Source organism: Oncorhynchus keta, chromosome 6, assembly GCF_023373465.1.
Source record: "Oncorhynchus keta strain PuntledgeMale-10-30-2019 chromosome 6, Oket_V2, whole genome shotgun sequence".
Classification (NCBI taxonomy): domain Eukaryota; kingdom Metazoa; phylum Chordata; class Actinopteri; order Salmoniformes; family Salmonidae; genus Oncorhynchus; species Oncorhynchus keta.
This window is the reverse complement of record NC_068426.1, coordinates 10,756,963-10,774,897: the sequence shown is the minus strand read 5'-3', so window position 1 is coordinate 10,774,897 and position 17,935 is coordinate 10,756,963. Positions and strand designations below refer to the sequence as shown.

Here is a 17,935-nt window from a genome sequence, read left to right as displayed (position 1 = left end):
GTCATTATTTTCGTGATGTAGCTGTAGCTGGGGAGAGATTGGAGATCACCAGTTGGTTGGAGGCAGCTTGTCTAGAGGCAGCTTGGTTGGAGATCACCAGTTGGTTGGAGGCAGCTTGGCTAGAGGCAGCTTGGTTGGAGATCACCATTGGAGGCAGCTTGGCTAGAGGCGGAGAGAGGGGTGAGAGCAGGCAACGGAGACGAGCAAACGACACCACCTGAAAGACAGATAAGACACAGGTAAGAAGCTCTGCTATATTCTACATAGAACAGGCAAAGCCAGCCCCCTGGACTGATAGCTATACAAATCGATGGTACGTGCACTGAGGAAATTAAATGGTTATATCAGAGCATGCATGGCCAAGCAATAACTACACTGGCATCGTCTGTTAAAATAGACACACTGATGCTCTATGGATTTTTGTTATATATATACACGTTTAAAATGTAATTAATTCAAGTATGTGGGATCTGTAAAGCAGATTGTACGTCATTGGAGATGAGGTTATGTAATAGGGATTTGGTTTGTTATGCACTCAGTCCCCTGCCTAATGTAGTTTAGTAACACTGGCTGGCTGTTCATTTTCCAGTCTGTCTTCTTGACCACTGTATCTGAGACATAATGAGTTGTTCCTGAGACATAATGAGTTGTTCCTGAGACATAATGAGTTGTTCCTGAGACATAATGAGTTGTTTCTGAGACATAATGAGTTGTTCCTGAGACATAATGAGTTGTTCCTGAGACATAATGAGTTGTTCCTGAGACATAATGAGTTGTTCCTGAGACATAATGAGTTGTTCCTGAGACATAATGAGTTGTTCCTGAGACAACATGAGTTGTTCCTGAGACAACATGAGTTGTTCCTGAGACAACATGAGTTGTTCCTGAGACATAATGAGTTGTTCCTGAGACATAATGAGTTGTTCCTGAGACATAATGAGTTGTTCCTGAGACATAATGAGTTGTTCCTGAGACATAATGAGTTGTTCCTGAGACAACATGAGTTGTTCCTGAGACAACATGAGTTGTTCCTGAGACATAATGAGTTGTTCCTGAGACATAATGAGTTGTTTCTGAGACATAATGAGTTGTTCCTGAGACATAATGAGTTGTTCCTGAGACATAATGAGTTGTTCCTGAGACATAATGAGTTGTTCCTGAGACAACATGAGGAGGATAGGGAGAGAGTGGCATAATGGGTCCTAAAATGGAGAGCTGTGTCATGTTGCCCTCAAGAAAAGGAAAGGTGGTAGTGTAAGCCCACCCAAAGTTCATTTTTGAATTTTTGTTCTTACGTATTTATTTGTGTGTGGGAATATATTTTTGTTGTTAGGTGGGTGGATCTATGTGTGCGTTTGTATGTGTGTGCCCACTTTGCTCTCCTATTGCATTGTAATACGAGCACACCCTGAGATGTGGTGAGGGAGAGGTTACCATGGAGACAGGCTCAGCACATCTTCCTGTAAACGATTGCACATACGCACTTTCAAAACGCATGTTACACTTTGCCTGTATTTTAATTTTGCCTCTATTCAATTAACTAGATGATAATTGATCATTCATGCCATAATTATCATGGCATTGCTTACATTTGACCAAATCCAAGCTTTACAAAAACAAAATATCTCAATCATTCCGAGGCTCTTCCCAGAAACTGATCTGACCAGCCTCTCTCTCCCTCCTGTTCCCAGGCATGCGTCCCCGCTCCAGACTCCTGGCTAAGAGGGGCCTACCCACCATCAGGGAGGGATATGAGGAGCTGGTCCAGGACATGAACCAGGCCAACAGCCTCCACCTCCCTCCCCATGGCCAGGTCCACTCCTCTCTGTCTACCCAGGACTACTTCCTGTCCATCTGTCAGCTCGCCTGCCCAACCTTCCCCCTGGCCCAACCTGACTGTGACATCCTCACTGTAGGCTCGATGGCCTCTCTGAGGCCCTGCCTGAGGCTGCACAGACTGAGGGACCCTGTGCCACTCTGTCAGCCTCTGATTTCCAACGTCAGCCACCACACACAGTTAGAGCAGGAGGAGAGTCAAAGTGAGTGTAGTGGCCCAGAGAGAGTGGTGAATGTCAGCTCAGGTCAGACCTCCAGTAGGGTTCTCCCCAGTGTCTCTGACCCCCTAGAGTTCATCTACGGTCATGGGGAGGCACTCCTCTTAGCTGCCTGTCGCGCCCCTGACTCACAGGGCTGTAAGGGTGAGGGGAGAGAGAGTGTGACCCAGCTTCGACCACAACCCCAGCCATGCGCCGACAGTTTCCCACGCATGTGTTCCGCGCCTCTGACACAGCACAAAGGCAGCTGCCCTGAGCTCTGCCTGATGGACCCCTCTAACCAAGAGAAGCAAAACCCTGACCCTGCTCCACCACAGACATCCTCATCAGACCAGCAGAAACCTGATGCCTCCAGCCCACTCTCCTGGAGGTTCCAGAACGACTCAGACAGGGCCCCTGCTGGTGGGAGGGGGAAGTGCACTCACTACATGGACAAACACACAATGGTATCACACTGGATCGCTGACTGTCGCTCGGCCTGGAGAGAAGCCAGAGTCAGGGTGTGCATGCTTCCTGCCATAGCAGAGATGTAGACACATAGATCAGGTACAACCCTGTTAAGCCCTGCTGAGTATTGTACATAATGGATCCTTGATGTACTATACGTCCCACTTGATTGGTATGTTTGGACAATGCAGGCCCATATTGCAACATCTTCTCCTCAATGACTTTTCAGGCCTGACCTTTTTGTTTTACAGTTTGTAATTTAAGACATATTGTAAACTAGCGTATGCCTCACAAAATATCACAGTCGGTGGAAAGTTGATCATGCCTATAGAAGACATCAACGTTAGGGTAGCCTCTGGAATCCAGGCTTCTTACAGTAGTTGAACGAGACAGGATTTTGGAAGACTAGTATTTTGGTGAATAAAGATATGTGGAAAAGATACTGAATTTTCCATGATTATGTACAAAGACCTATCATTAAAAAACATGACGGATCCTAATCTTTCCGGTGTAGCGAGTGAGTGATTCCATAACTATCGCACTCCGTTCTTTGCTAATGATAACTCTGGTCAAACCCAGTTGGCAGCTAAAACAGGAAAACCATTCTAATTTGAGAGTTTCATAACAAGAGAAAGAAGTGTTAGAATCAGAACTGAAGAAAATGTGATCCCATAGCTAGTTCAGGCTCCCTATAGCAGAGTATTTCAACTCAGATTATTCCCAGTGGTTCTGAAAATGTTTCTTGTGATTTCCTCTCCCCTGTATGATATATGAGTTATGCAATGACAATGTAGGTGTGTGCAAAACTGAGCAGTCTATTTCAATCTTCCACTTACTAAAGCCATGATGAAATAGTACAGATATTTTTAATCATATCATGTAATTCCCACTGAGTGAAACAGCATGTGAGATTGTTGTATTTGACTTTTTGATTGTGTGTTCAAATGGTCCTCCATGTTGTACAGTGTCTGTCAAAATATACTGTATCAATTGAAAGACAACAATATTATCGTTGACTTGTAAATGGTTGAGAGTTCAATCATGCTCCTGAGTGGCGCAGCTGTCTAAGGCACTGTATTGCAGTGCTAGTGGTGTCACTACAGACCCGGGTTTGTTTCCAGGCTATGTCACAACTGGCCCGTGATCGGGAGTCCCATAGGGAGGAGCACAATTGGCCCAGCATTGTTCGGGTTGGGGAGGGTTTGGCCGGGGGTGGTAGGCCGTCATTGTAAATAAGAATTTGTTCTTAACTGACTTGTCTGGTTAAAAAAAATATTTGATCATTTATAGTACGGCTTTTGTACCTCTTTCCATTGTTGACCAGTAATCAAATAAATTATGTGTTTCACCCTGCCTGTGATTGTCTGTCAATATGCTCCAAAACATAGACCTTTGCACTTCACTTCTCTTAAATAATTCTCAATCTTTCCTTAAAATAAGTTGAAGTTGAAAAAAAAACTGTTGGTCTCCACACGTTGTTATTGGATTGTAGACATTGCAAAAAAATGATTTTTTGGGGGGCGGGGGGGGGCCTAAAGTTTACAATGTTAATTAAGAACATGAAAACAAATGGCAAGGACAAAGTGATTGGCACCAAGGAGCTAATACCTGATTAAACAGTCTTTGGCGAAGATGAACTTGCTGCACCTTTCTACTGCCAATTTGGCCCAGTCTTCAGCTGCAAACTGTTACAGTTCTTCAGTGTTGAGTGGGGTCATCCACTAACTGCTGTTTTCAGATCTTGCCACAGGTTTATGATTCAGATCTGGACTCATCGCTGGCCACTCCAGTGTTTATTCTCGAACCATTCCTGGGTGCTTTCAGATGTGTGTCTGGGTTGTTGTCCTGCTGGCAGACACACACGAACTTCAACACAGACCCATTTGTTGGTCTCCAAAACATCTTGATAATCTGCTGATTTCATAATGTCTTGCACACATTTAAGGCCCCCAGTACCAGAGGCAGCAAAGCAACCCCACATCATTATCGAACCTCCCCCATGTTTGATTGTAGGGAGGGTGTTATTTTCTTTGAATGCTTATAGTGCTTCTAGCATTATACTGCAAGATTAACAATATGGGTGGCAGTTCAGTCCAGTATCTTCAGTGAGATTTATAGAATGGTAAATAACAGATTAGAAATTCCTAGAATTAACCAGGGATGTTATTTGTATATAAAAAAGAAAGGGAATTAGATTACAACGTAGTTTCAAGACCTCTATGTGCAAGCCCTGTTATGGACATTGCTATCTGAATATCAACGGTATCCGTCCAATGGTAGATTTGTGCAAACAAGTCACACAGTGCCCCCAGTGACAGGAGTCAGGACATAACAATCAAATCAAATGAAATAAAATGGTATTGCATTTGTCACATGCGTCGAATACAACAGACTTCGATTTTACCGTCCACTTGCGTTGTTATATTCTCGCGAGACTACACAAAACACGTACCATCACTGTGCGGAATTTCCTTTATTCTTCACATAGGAAACTGGATGTCATGGCCGAGATGTGCCTTTGGTGTTCTGTAACCTTTCCCATTGACATTGTAAGGTTACGACTGTCTTCAACTTGAACGTGTCTGTTGTAAGCGGTGTAGGGCCTTTTTATCTGGTAAGTTTAAACTAAATTGTACGTATTAGATCGTGTTTTTCATTCTATCGTCACCATTGTTGCGGTTACCCAAGCATCATGATCGCTCGCTAGCAAGCTGACAATTCTCAATTACTCTCTAGCTTGCTATGGCTGGTCATCTGCTTCGTATAATGCAATTGAAAGTTTATTGTTGTATTATATTTTATTTGACCAACAAACAGTTTTGATCGCTCAGATCCGCTATTCGATTCCATTCCAGTATCACTGTCGTAACGTTACACCGTCTGACACGTAACGTAAAATCGTTAAGAAATTATTAGATGATCCGATTAATGTAATTGTGTGCCATATTCACGGATATTAACTAGTGTTTACAAGGGGAAACGTAGTCATTTGCACAACTGAATGCTTTCATCCGAAATTTGTCTTCCGCATTTAACCCAACCAGAGAGGCTGTATTGATCGACGCCCAGGGAGAAATTGTTGTGGGGATTAAATGCCTTGCTCAAGGGCAGAACGGCAGAACCTTGCCTGCTCGGGGATTCGAGCAAGCAGCTTTTCAGTTACTGTCCCAACTCTCTTAACTGCTAGACTACCAGTCACACATAACTATATAGCCGTATACTGTGCTGTTCTGACGATGTAGGCTATGATCTGCTCTAGTTTCGAGCTGTTGTTCTGAACATGGCCTCAGCCACAGACCACCTGTCTAACATGTCCTCTTCTTGTTGCTGTATTTAGTTCCTTTCCAGCTTTCAAGGTCTGTACTCCTCCTCCTGTCCCACAATGCTTTATCAGCAGGCCTTAATGTCTGAGAGTGAGCCTGATAAACCCAGCCTATTGTAGCGGTCATTAATTACATTCAGCACTACACACATGGTTAGCATGGGCCTATATATCAGGGATGGTGGGGGGGCCCCAAAAAATCAGTACGTACACCCATACAAACACACACACAACCGTATTAGGGCCCGGGGCCCTAAGCAAAATTTAGTTGCCCCCCCCCCACCTTGCGAGCAAAACATTTTAACAGACCTGCAATTCTACACATTTTTTTGCCATGGGTTGTAGAGAAAAGATTGCAGATTTAAAGCAAGTTTGCTGCAATTCTACACATTTTGCCATCTGGTAGTGAGAAGATTTTGCAATTTCATAAGTTTCATGCAATTCTATTCATTCTGCCATTGGGCAGAGAGAAAAATGGAACATTTTACCTGCAATTCTACACATGTTGCAATTAGGGGGGTTGATCAGTGGGCCTAGAGGAGGTCGGATCACCAGTTGCCCATCTCAGCTCTATAGCATTGAACTAGCCTACATTTCAGGTCGTGTTCTGTAGTGAAGACTTCGTCCTCCCTGGCACATTTGTCCAGACTGCTTTCTCAAATAGCATGCGAGAATAGAACACTAAAACAGAACACAACACCATATCAGCTGCCAAGTAGCGAAACATTGACTCTCCCCAGTGGCTCAATGCTGTCAATAAACGAGCTGTTACCCTTGTTTTGACTAAGGCTGTCAATAAACGAGCTGTTACCCTTGTTTTGACTAAGGCTGTCAATAAACAAGCTGTTACCCTTGTTTTGACTAAGGCTGTCAATAAACGAGCTGTTACCCTTGTTTTGACTAAGGCTGTCAATAAACGAGCTGTTACCCTTGTTTTGACTAAGGCTGTCAATAAACGAGCTGTTACCCTTGTTTTGACTAAGGCTGTCAATAAATGAGCTGTTACCCTTGTTTTGACTAAGGCTGTCAATAAATGAGCTGTTACCCTTGTTTTGACTAAGGCTGTCAATAAACGAGCTGTTACCCTTGTTTTGACTAAGGCTGTCAATAAACGAGCTGTTACCCTTGTTTTGACTAAGGCTGTCAATAAACGAGCTGTTACCCTTGTTTTGACTAAGGCTGTCAATAAACAAGCTGTTACCCTTGTTTTGACTAAGGCTGTCAATAAACGAGCTGTTACCCTTGTTTTGACTAAGGCTGTCAATAAACAAGCTGTTACCCTTGTTTTGACTAAGGCTGTCAATAAACAAGCTGTTACCCTTGTTTTGACTAAGGCTGTCAATAAACGAGCTGTTACCCTTGTTTTGACTAAGGCTGTCAATAAACAAGCTGTTACCCTTGTTTTGACTAAGGCTGTCAATAAACGAGCTGTTACCCTTGTTTTGACTAAGGCTGTCAATAAACGAGCTGTTACCCTTGTTTTGACTTTCAATAAACGAGCTGACTAAGGCTGTCAATAAATGAGCTGTTACCCTTGTTTTGACCTTGTTTTGACTAAGGCTGTCAATAAATGAGCTGTTACCCTTGTTTTGACTAAGGCTGTCAATAAACGAGCTGTTACCCTTGTTTTGACTAAGGCTGTCAATAAACAAGCTGTTACCCTTGTTTTGACTAAGCCTGTCAATAAACAAGCTGTTACCCTTGTTTTGACTAAGGCTGTCAATAAACGAGCTGTTACCCTTGTTTTGACTAAGCCTGTCAATAAACAAGCTGTTACCCTTGTTTTGACTAAGGTTGCTTGCTGTCATTGGCCACTGACTCAAGCATGCACCTGGAAGTTTTCCCATGATTATCTGATATTGTTTCTTTGCAATGAGCATGTACACTGTACTTTTAATTACAAATAAAATGTTGATTTAAAAAAAAAAAATCTGGGTTGTTGAAATGTGATATTCTCTGCCTCCCCTGAAGGTCCAGTCCAATCTTTTGTCAGGTTGGATTCATCTGAACACTACCTCATTGTCAGCCAAAAGAGTCGGCCTTCTGAAACGATGTCCAGATCAGGCGATATACCAGGTAGGGCTGGGGGGCAGTGAGAGTGGGCATTACAGTGTTGTGTGCTTGTTTTTAAATGGTGATGTCATATGTAAACATGTGCTTCCAACACATGTAGCTCATCATTTCATGTATTTTGAGTGATTTTTATAGAGTTTTAATCCTTCAACATTCCCCCCTCAGCCCTGGAGTCTGGGACCTCAGAGGGGCAACTGGGAGGCCTGTCCCTACCTGTTGGCATGACCCGCCGTGCCATGAGCTATGATGACAACATGGAGGCGCCCATGTCGCCGCCTCCCTCTGATATCAACAACCTGTGGACGAAGAGGCCCGTCGTCCCACCCAGGAGGTTCCGTCATCAGGCTGAGGTAGATGCCACACTTCCACTCCTCTCCAGCCTCACAGTTCGGATGGTGCTGTGTCTGTCCATCAGTGGAGGCTGCTGAGCGGGTTGATGACTCATAATGGGTGGAACAAAGCGAATGGAATGGCATCAAACACATGGAAACCATTAGTTTGCTGTATTTGCTACCGTTCCACTGACTCCGCTCCAGCCATTACCGTGAGCCCGTCCTCCCCAATTAAGGTGCCACCAACCTCCTGTGCCGTCAGTATTCATAAAGCGTCTCGGGGTAGGAGTGTTGATCTAGAATCAGGTCCCCTGTCTATGTAAACGTATTCATTAGATCTAAAAGGCAAAACTGATACTACATCAGCCCTCGTACTCTGACACGCTGATGTGTGTATGTGATGCCATTCTACGAGGCAATGTACAGATCCTGTTGTATTGCTACATTACTATAGTTAATATGTACTGTATATACAGTGCATTCGGCAAGTATTCAGACCCCTTGACTTTTTCCACATTTTGTTTTGTTACAGCCTTATTCTGAAATTAATTCAATAGTCCCCCCCCCCCCAATTCCCAATAATGATAAAGCAAAAACAGGTTTTTAGATATGTTTGCAAATGTATAAAATAAAAAAAACTGATAACATTTACATAAGTATTCAGATCCTTTACTCAGTACTTTGTTGAAGCACATTTGGCAGCGATTACAGCCTCGAGTCTTCTTGGGTATTACGCTAAAATCTTGGCACACCTGTATTTGGGGAGTTTCTCTGCAGATCCTCTCAAGCTCCTTTAGGTTGGATGGGGAGTGTCGCTGCATAGCTGTTTTCAGGTCTTTCCAGGGATGTTCGATCGTGTTCAAGTCTGGGCTCTGGCTGAGCCACTCAAGGACATTCAGAGACTTGTCCCGAAGCCACTCATGCATTGTCTTGGCTGTGTGCTTAGGGTTGTTGTCCTGTTGGAAGTTGAACCTTCACCCCAGTCTGAGGTTCTGAGAGCTCTGGAGATTTCATCCCAGATTTCATCCCAGATTTTCATCCCAGGATCTCTGTACTTTTCTACGATTCCCCTCGATCCTGACTAGTCTCCCAGTCCCTGCTGAAGAACAACCCCACAGCAGGATGCTGCCACCACCATGCTTCACCGTAGGGATGGTGCCAGGTTTTCTCCAGATGTGACGCTTGTCATTCAGGGCCAAGGAGTTCAATCTTGGTTTCATCAGACCAGAGAATCTTGTTTCTCATGGTCTGAGAGTCCTTTTGGCAAACTCCAAGCAGGCTGTCATGTGCCTTTTTACTGAGGAGTGGCTTCTGTCTGGCCACTCTACCTTAAAGGCCTGATTGGTGGAGTGCTGCAGAGATGGTTGTCCTTCTGGAAGGTTCTCCCATCTCCACAGAGGAACTCTGGAGTTCTGTCAGAATGACCGTCGGGTTCTTGGTCAACTCCCTGATCAAGGCCCTTCTCCCCCGATTGCTCAGTTTGGCCGGGTGACCAGCTATAGGAAGAGTCTTGGTGTTCCAAACTTCTTCCATTTAAGAATGATGGAGGCCACTGTGTTCTTTGGTACGCTTCCCCAGACCTGTGCCTCGACACAATCCTGCCTCGGAGCTCTATGGACAATTCCTTCGACCTCTTGGCTTGGTTTTGCTTTGACATGCACTGTCAACTGTAGGACCTCATATAGACAGGTGTGTTCCTTTCCAAAATCATGTCCAATCAATTGAATTTACCACAGATGGACTCAAATCAAGTTGTAGAAACATCACAAGGATGATCAATGGAAACAGGATGCACCTGAGCTCAATTTCGAGTCTAATAGCAAAGGGTCTGAATACTTATGTAAATAAGGTATTTCTGTTTTATTTTTAATACATTTCAAAAATGTCTAAACCTTGTCATTATGGGGTATTGTGTGTAGATGAGGGGAAAAATATTTTGTCCATTTTAGAATAAGGTTGTAATGTAACAATGTGAATGGGCAAGACAAAAAAAGTAAATGCCTTTGAACGGGGTATGGTCATAGGTGCCAGGTGCACCGGTTTGTGTCAAGAACAGCAACGCAGCTGGGTTTTTCACGCTTGACAGTTTCCTGTGTGTATCAAGAATGGTCCACCACCAAAAGGACATGGAGCCAACTTGACACAACTGTGGCATTGGAGTCAACATGGGCCAGCATCCCTGTGGAACGCTTTCGACACCTTGTAGAGTCCACGCCTGACAAATTTAAGCTGTGGTGGTGGGGGGGTGCCGTTCAATATTAGGAAGGTGTTCATGTTTTTTTTTTACTCTGTGTCTATGACCCCAGGTGACCTATTCATGCAAATGCTCCTCTAACTGCCTCTGATCCGTTGGTGTGTTTTTTTTCCCCTTTTCTTTTTTCTCATTTTTAAAGGAGGATGAATCTGGAAGTACCCTAACCCATGCTGCGCCTTTTGACCCTGGCCACAGGCCAAATATGCCTGTCGTGGTGAAGGCCAAAGCATCCTCCGTCATCATCAACTCTCTCATGACCAGTAAGACTTTACCATGATCGTGAACGAGCGTTACTGTATTGGTAGTGTATTAACTTCAGCATGACCTATTGACCTGCTGCTCGTTAATGGAACACTGATGAGCTTTTATTTGGATAGTAATCAAGCTCGTATTGGATAACGTTAGGCTGTCTGTCTCCTCAGCGGAGAAACACATCCTCCTTTAATACAGTATGTTGTCTGTTTTTTTCTTCCCCAGAGCAAACCCAGGACAGCATGTACAGGTTTGAGCAGCAGGCTGGGCTGAGAGACACTGGGTACACCCCCCATAAGGGCCTCACTGCTGAGGAGACCCGCCACCACCACCGCATGCCTGAGTCATTCCAAGTGGGTCTTTATTTTATTGCTTAACGGGGCACAACTTTATTTTCCTGGGAGTCAGATAATTATTAGCAGAAATATACATCCATATTTTTATTAAATGTATTTTCCTCCATGATAGGTTTGATAAAGCATCAACAAAGGGAAATCAGGAGGAGGAGTGATTCATAAGGTTTTACTGTTAATAATGTTCATTACACCATGTTATTTTTTCCTTGATGTATTTCCTGCAGAAAATGAACATTCAAACTGTGGATATGGGAGCGGGACATAAGGGAGGACATGAGGACAAGCAAACATCATCTGCTCAGTCCACCCCTAATAGCACTCCTCAGAGCTCACCTAAACAGAACCGCAGGTAAGTGCAACCATGTCCTCATACCATTTATTAATGGAAATATGCTGTACTTTGACCCAGGACGCCAAATAAACTCAGCAAAAAACGGAACTTCACTTTTTCAGGACCCTGTCTTTCAAAGATAATTTGTAAAAATCCAAGTAACTTCACAGATCTTCATTGTAAAGGGTTTAAACACTGTTTCTCATGCTTGTTCAATGAACCATAAACAATTAATGAACATGCACCTGTGGAACGGTCATTAAGACACTAACAGCATACAGACGGTAGGCAATTAAGGTCACAGTTATGAAAACATAGGACACTAAAGAGGCCTTTCCACTGACTCTGAAAAACACAAAAAGAAAGATGCCCAGAGTCCCTGCTCATGTGCGTGAACGTGCCTTAGGCATGCTGCAAGGAGGCATGAGGACTGCAGATGTGGCCAGGGCAATAAATTGCAATGTCCGTACTGTGAGATGCCTAAGACAGCGCTACAGGGAGACAGGACGGACAGCTGATCATCCTCGCAGTGGCAGACCACGTGTAACAACACCTGCACAGGATCGGTACATCCGAACATCACACCTGCAGGACAGGTATAGGATGGCAACAACAACTACCTGAGTTACACCAGGAACGCACAATCCCTCCATCAGTGCTCAGACTGTCCGCAATAGGCTGAGAGAGGCTGGACTGGGGGCTTGTAGGCCTGTTGTAAGGCAGGTCCTCACCAGACATCACCTGCAACAACGTCGCCTATGGGCACAAACCCACCGTCGCTGGACCAGACAGAACTGTCAAAAAGTGTTCTTCACTGACAGTTGCGGTTTTGTCTCAACAGGGGTGATGGTCGGAGTCACATTTATCGTTGAAGGAATGAGTGTTACACTTAGGCCTGTACTCTGGAGTGGGATCGTTTTGGAGGTGAAGGGTCCGTCATGGTCTGGGGCGGTGTGTCACAGCATCATCGGACTGAGCTTGTTGTCATTGCAGGCAATCTCAACGCTGTGTGTTACAGGGAAGACATCCTCCTCCCTCATGTGGTACCCTTCCTGCAGGATCATCCTGACATGACCATCCAGCATGACAATGCCACCAGCCATACTGCTTGTTCTGTACGTGATTTCCTGCAAGACAGGAATGTCAGTGTTCTGCCATCGACGAGCCCGGATCTCAATCCCATTGAGCACGTCTGGGACCTGTTGGATTGGAGGGTGAGGGCTAAGGCCATTCCCCCAGAAATGTCCAGGAACTTGCAGTTGCCTTGGTGGAAGAGTGGGGTAACAACTCACAGCAAGAACTGGCAAATCTGGTGCAGTCCATGAGGAGGAGATGCACTACAGTACTTAATGCGGCTGCTGGCCACACCAGATACTGAGTGTTACTTTTGATTTTGACCCCCCTCCTTGTTCAGTTTGTCTGTTGAATCTTATGTTCATACACATTTACACATGTTAAGTTTGCTGAAAATAAACACGGTTTAAAGTGAGAGGATGTTTCTTTTTTTTTTGCTGACTTTACATGTGCCCTTACCCACCTTATCTAAATGAGTATTAAGCCTATTCAGCGGCCACTGTAAAGTGGTTGACCATCTGGTATTTCTCTGTGTTCCTGGCAGGGGCTGGTTGTCCAGCCAGAGCTCGACAGCATCTGTCAGTAGCTCAGACCTCAGTACCAGCTCTAACACCAGTGTGGACATGGGTGTCGGTGAGGGGGGAGGAGCAGTCGAACGCTGGGGTGTCTTTGGACCACGTCCGGTTGTTCAGAAATCCACTACCGACCCAGGTACTGACCACTCCATTAATTTGGGATTTGGGGAGGATGATATTTTACATGTTTTCATTTTGCTTTCTCTGAACTGTAATCCTGTGGGTAGATTGGCTCAATGTTCTTTGATGTGAATTACACATTAATAAGATTGTTTTTACATGGTCGTGTACTAAATCGGTACACTTGATTTTCATTGTGTATCAGACATCCTTATTTATGATGAATTTGTGCATTTAACAAATTAATTTTTTTATGAGATGTATATAGTCTAGGTTGAGTTTGTCATGTTGTCATTGTTCTCCTGTGTAAGATCAGTCCTGTGTATTCTCTCCAGGGGGTTTTGCTCTCCAGTCGTACCGCGGGGCCCAGAAGCCCACCCCCATGGAGGTGATGAAGGCTCAGGCCACTCGGCTGGCTCTTGACCCTGCTGTTAACCAACAGGCCCCTCCCAAGATGGAGATCCCCATCACGGAGAGCAGTAGACTGTCAGCACAGCCACACAAGCTCAAACCTCGAGACATAAATATCCTCACGCCCTCAGGTTTCTGAGACGTTCCATGTTGTCACTACTCCTTTATTTTGTAGCTGGTCTACCATCTAGTCCAAGGCTCTCCAACTCTGCTCCTGGAGAGCTACCGTCCTGTAGGTTTTCACTCCAACCTGATTCAGCTTAACAACCAGCTAATTATTGGAATCAGGACGGTGGTGCTCCAGGAACAGGGTTGGAGAGCCCTCTGGTCTAGACTATTCTCTCCCTACTTCTATTATTTAACACCCTTGTTTTGCCTCAGCCTTTTGCCTTGTAATAGAACCGTGTATATTTACTTTGTATGTATGGTCTGACTTTGAAGATGTTCTGATGCATGGTGTTGCAAAGTGTAACTCTCACTGTTTTGACAAAGACCGTAAAAGTCACACTGTGTTCATGGTTTGGTCATTCATTTGGCTTTGTGAGTCTCATTCAGAAGTACACTATCACAAGCTTTTCATTGTCTGCAGATTTCTGTAAGATGTAATGGTTCACATGTGTCATGTCTTCAAGAACATTATGGTGATTATTGTTCACCCTCAAGGAAGTGTTTTTTTTGTTTGTTTCTGTGTTTCCTGCTGTCAAGTCGACCGTTTTGAAGTTCAAACACTGTCAGTAAAACCCTGCAACAGAATGTTAATAACGTTGCATATTAATCAGAGAACTGTTACTATTTGACTGACACCTGTTCAGGTATTTTCACTTTTTTTATATATAGAAAAAGATCCATATATATACCTCACCTGTGGTCTTTGTTGTAAATATCTGATTAAATAACAATGCTAACAACAGTAAAAAAAAAAAAGAAAGTATGGTTCCATCTTCCAGAATTTGACTGAACCATCAACCTTTCAGAAACAGTGTAAAGATAGTTGGCACTGCAGAGGTCAAAGAACCTGCCGGGGAAGGATGGATTTAGAAATTGATCTTTTGGTGAATTTCATAACTGTTTCTAGGGCAAGATTAGTTACTGATTGACAGGAATAGAAACCTGCAGCTGTTGCACTGGGATGTGAAGTGATGGTCATGTCTTCAGCAGATACTAACTATCGCCAGTAGGTGGAATCCCACTGTGACACCGTCTGCACTGTGGCTGGACAACTCACAGGCTGCAGTGCTTGGATTTAATTGAACCCTGTACAGTATTGCTATGTCAGCCTATATCTGTGCCCCTGACTGATATACTGCCCTGTGAGATTCCCTCGCGTTTACTAATTGTTAATGAAGCCGGTGAATATCAATAGCTCTGTTGTTCATGTAAAACAAATAGGCACAAACAGCCAGTCAGCTGAGATTCCCTCTCTGCTTTAACATAATGGGTTTCCTCAGCCCCCCCACATGGCTTCATTCAGAGCCACCCTTCTTATTGCCACAGGCACAACCCATGCCTTCCAGTAATCATTCCCCTGCCCCCACCAAATCTCTCCCAGAGTGACTGCATAGCATGTCATTTCCTACACCTACGCGGTGAGCCCTATGGGATGTCTGGTGTTGATCTGGAGACAGCGGCCCACCCTCGCCTCGGCCTGCTGCCCAGCCAGTGACTGAGCATTCTGCTCTCTGACTTGCTATTTGTTATGGAGCAAAAACTCTGTGGGCCTCACCAATATATCTGGGGGAGAAGGCGATCATAGTCAAATCTACACAAAGGAACTCTCACCCGCAATCTTGATGCAACAAGTAACATTTTTCTATTGGCTGTCACTTGGATTCAAAGGCTTTTATGACGCAGTGGTTCTTACCTTTATCTTCAAGAATCTCTTCTAGATCACCCAAACTATGTTAAGCAATAGTTGGAATTGTCAGTTTTGGTGGGGACGTCAGCTCACCATGAAATCACCATGGGAACTGTAAGTCGCTCTGGATAAGAGCGTCTGCTAAATGACTTAAATGTAATGTAATGGAACGTTCATGGGAAGGGTTTCCCTTTTTCCTAATAAAAATATATGTTCTTTAGCAGCTTTGATCCAAACTGACTTACAGTCATGATTCATATATTTATTGTCAGTGATGAAATTACTTTAACTACAATATAAATACACACAACAACACACTCACACAACACACTCACACAACAACAACACACTCACACAACAACACACTCGCACAACAACACACTCACACAACAACACACTCACACAACAACACACTCACACAACACACTCACACAACAACACACTCACACAACACACTCACACAACAACACACTCACAACAACACACTCACACAACAACACACTCGCACAACAACACACTCACACAACAACACACTCACACAACAACACACTCACACAACAACACACTCACACAACAACACACTCACACAACAACACACTCACACAACAACACACTCACACAACAACACACTCACAACAACACACTCACACAACAACACACTCACACAACAACACACTCACACAACAACACACTCACACAACAACACACTCGCACAACAACACACTCACACAACAACACACTCACACAACAACACACTCACACAACACATTCACCAAAACGCTCACACAACACACTCACACAACAACACACTCACACAACAACACACTCGCACAACACATTCACCAAAACGCTCACACAACACACTCACCAACACAACACACTCACCAACACACTCACACAACACACTCATCAACACACTCAACAACACATTCACCAAAACGCTCACACAACACACTCACCAACACAACACACTCACCAACACACTCATCAACACATTCACTCAACACACTCAACAACACACTCGACAACATCCTCAACAACACGCTCACACAACACACTCAACAACAGATTGACACATCCAGGTGAACACATGTACAGGATCTACTCACAGACACAGCATCCCTTCGTCTCGCTGGCCGCACCATCCCACACAGATGTGTCCACAGGAGGCATAGGTGCTCTTCTGCATGACTACGGATGACGGGGTTGTCCCCTGGTCTACACTGGACTAGGGTGGGGAGCTTTGTGGAAAATCAGACCATGACAATGCTATATCCTCCTGGACCACATTCAAATTTTATTGAACACACTGACGACTATGCATTACCATGAAACATTTAAAACCATTAGAATAATGTCTGCCATAGGGAATATAGCCTTTAAAAACAAATGGTCCATCTTTGAAAGCTATGTATAATTTTGTCTGAGTAAATGAGTAAGAAACAAAATATACATATTGCATTATTGTTGTGCTTTGATGTCTTAAAATCTGACACTCCCATCATCCCGTCATTTGTCTAATATCACATATATTCTCTTGAGAAGTACTTTACCTTGATGAGAATAAACTCGTTGGTGAAATTATGACAGTCCAGGTCCGGCTATTAGAAAAAGTATCCTGTATCATGTGTGTGTGGTTTGGTTTTACTATTCTTGTGGGGACCAGAAGTCCTCACAAGGATAATAAAACAAGGACAATTTCGTTATGGGTTAGATTTAGTTTCAGGGTTAGTGTTAGGGGCTAAGATTAAGGTTAGGTTAGGGGTTATGGAAAATAGGATTTTGAATGGGAATACATTTTTCAGTCCCCACAAGGATAGTAAAACCAATGTGTGTGTGTACTTGTTTTCCTACCTTATCAGGACCCCAATGTCCTCACATTTCAACCGGATGTAGTGAAAATGTAGGAAAAGCAATTGCTTTTTTGAAGTAAGGACTTTTTTCAGGTCCTGAATTTGTTCAAATACTATTTTAAGGTTTGGGGTTTTGGGGGTTCGGGTTAGGTTAAGGGTTAGGTATTTAGGGAAAATAGGAATGTTAACGGTCAAACATGTTTACACTCCAGATAGTTCATAAATATGTCCAATTTGATGTTTTGGTGCCTATAGGGCAATTATTACCTTATTACTGATAAATGAGTTTGTTTCCTATGATCGTGTTTTGTATTGTGTATTTGTACTTGATGTGTATATTTTTGTAATTACAAGGCTCATCTGTAAAAGAGAGCTTGGTCTCAGCATGACTCCCTGTCAAAATAAAGGTTAAAGTGCCAATACGTAATTTGTTCGTCGGCCCAAATTCACATAGAATTGTTTGTTATAGATCTATCATTCTACTTGAAAGCAAGTCTAAGAAACGGTAGATATGTTCTATGTGTACTATTTCTATGCTTCCAGTTATTAAACTTTTGTGTCTATTACTTTTGGTTTTGTAAACCAGCTTCAAACAGCTGAAAATACAATATTTTTGTTTATGGAAA

At 43.7% G+C, this 17,935-nt stretch overlaps 2 protein-coding genes across 2 annotated transcripts; both read left to right on the top strand.

Annotated features, from left to right (window-relative positions):
* Positions 1-3,854, top strand: si:dkeyp-72g9.4 (uncharacterized). Its single transcript, XM_035771640.2, has 2 exons — positions 1-239; positions 1,692-3,854. Exon 2 carries the CDS (start codon positions 1,694-1,696, stop codon positions 2,585-2,587), a length of 894 nt encoding a protein of 297 aa, XP_035627533.1. The 5' UTR covers positions 1-239; positions 1,692-1,693; the 3' UTR covers positions 2,588-3,854.
* A 1,092-nt stretch (positions 3,855-4,946) lies between these two features.
* On the top strand, positions 4,947-16,065 carry LOC118384927 (putative monooxygenase p33MONOX). The gene is made up of 8 exons (XM_035771639.2): positions 4,947-5,115; positions 7,795-7,899; positions 8,062-8,246; positions 10,622-10,742; positions 10,960-11,087; positions 11,315-11,439; positions 13,040-13,206; positions 13,526-16,065. The coding sequence occupies exons 2-8, from the start codon at positions 7,875-7,877 to the stop codon at positions 13,738-13,740; spliced, it is 966 nt and encodes a 321-aa protein (XP_035627532.1). The 5' UTR covers positions 4,947-5,115; positions 7,795-7,874; the 3' UTR covers positions 13,741-16,065.
* The last annotated feature ends 1,870 nt before the right edge of the window (positions 16,066-17,935 follow it).

Coding starts and splice junctions, on each gene's coding strand:
- si:dkeyp-72g9.4 (XM_035771640.2), top strand. CDS start 1,694: ATGCGTCCCCGCTCCAGACTCCTGGCTAAGAGGGGCCTACCCACCATC.
- LOC118384927 (XM_035771639.2), top strand. CDS start 7,875: ATGTCCAGATCAGGCGATATACCAG. Junction 7,900..8,061: donor CAGATCAGGCGATATACCAG/GTAGGGCTGGGG, acceptor TTCCCCCCTCAG/CCCTGGAGTCTGGGACCTCA. Junction 10,743..10,959: donor CATCAACTCTCTCATGACCA/GTAAGACTTTAC, acceptor TTTCTTCCCCAG/AGCAAACCCAGGACAGCATG.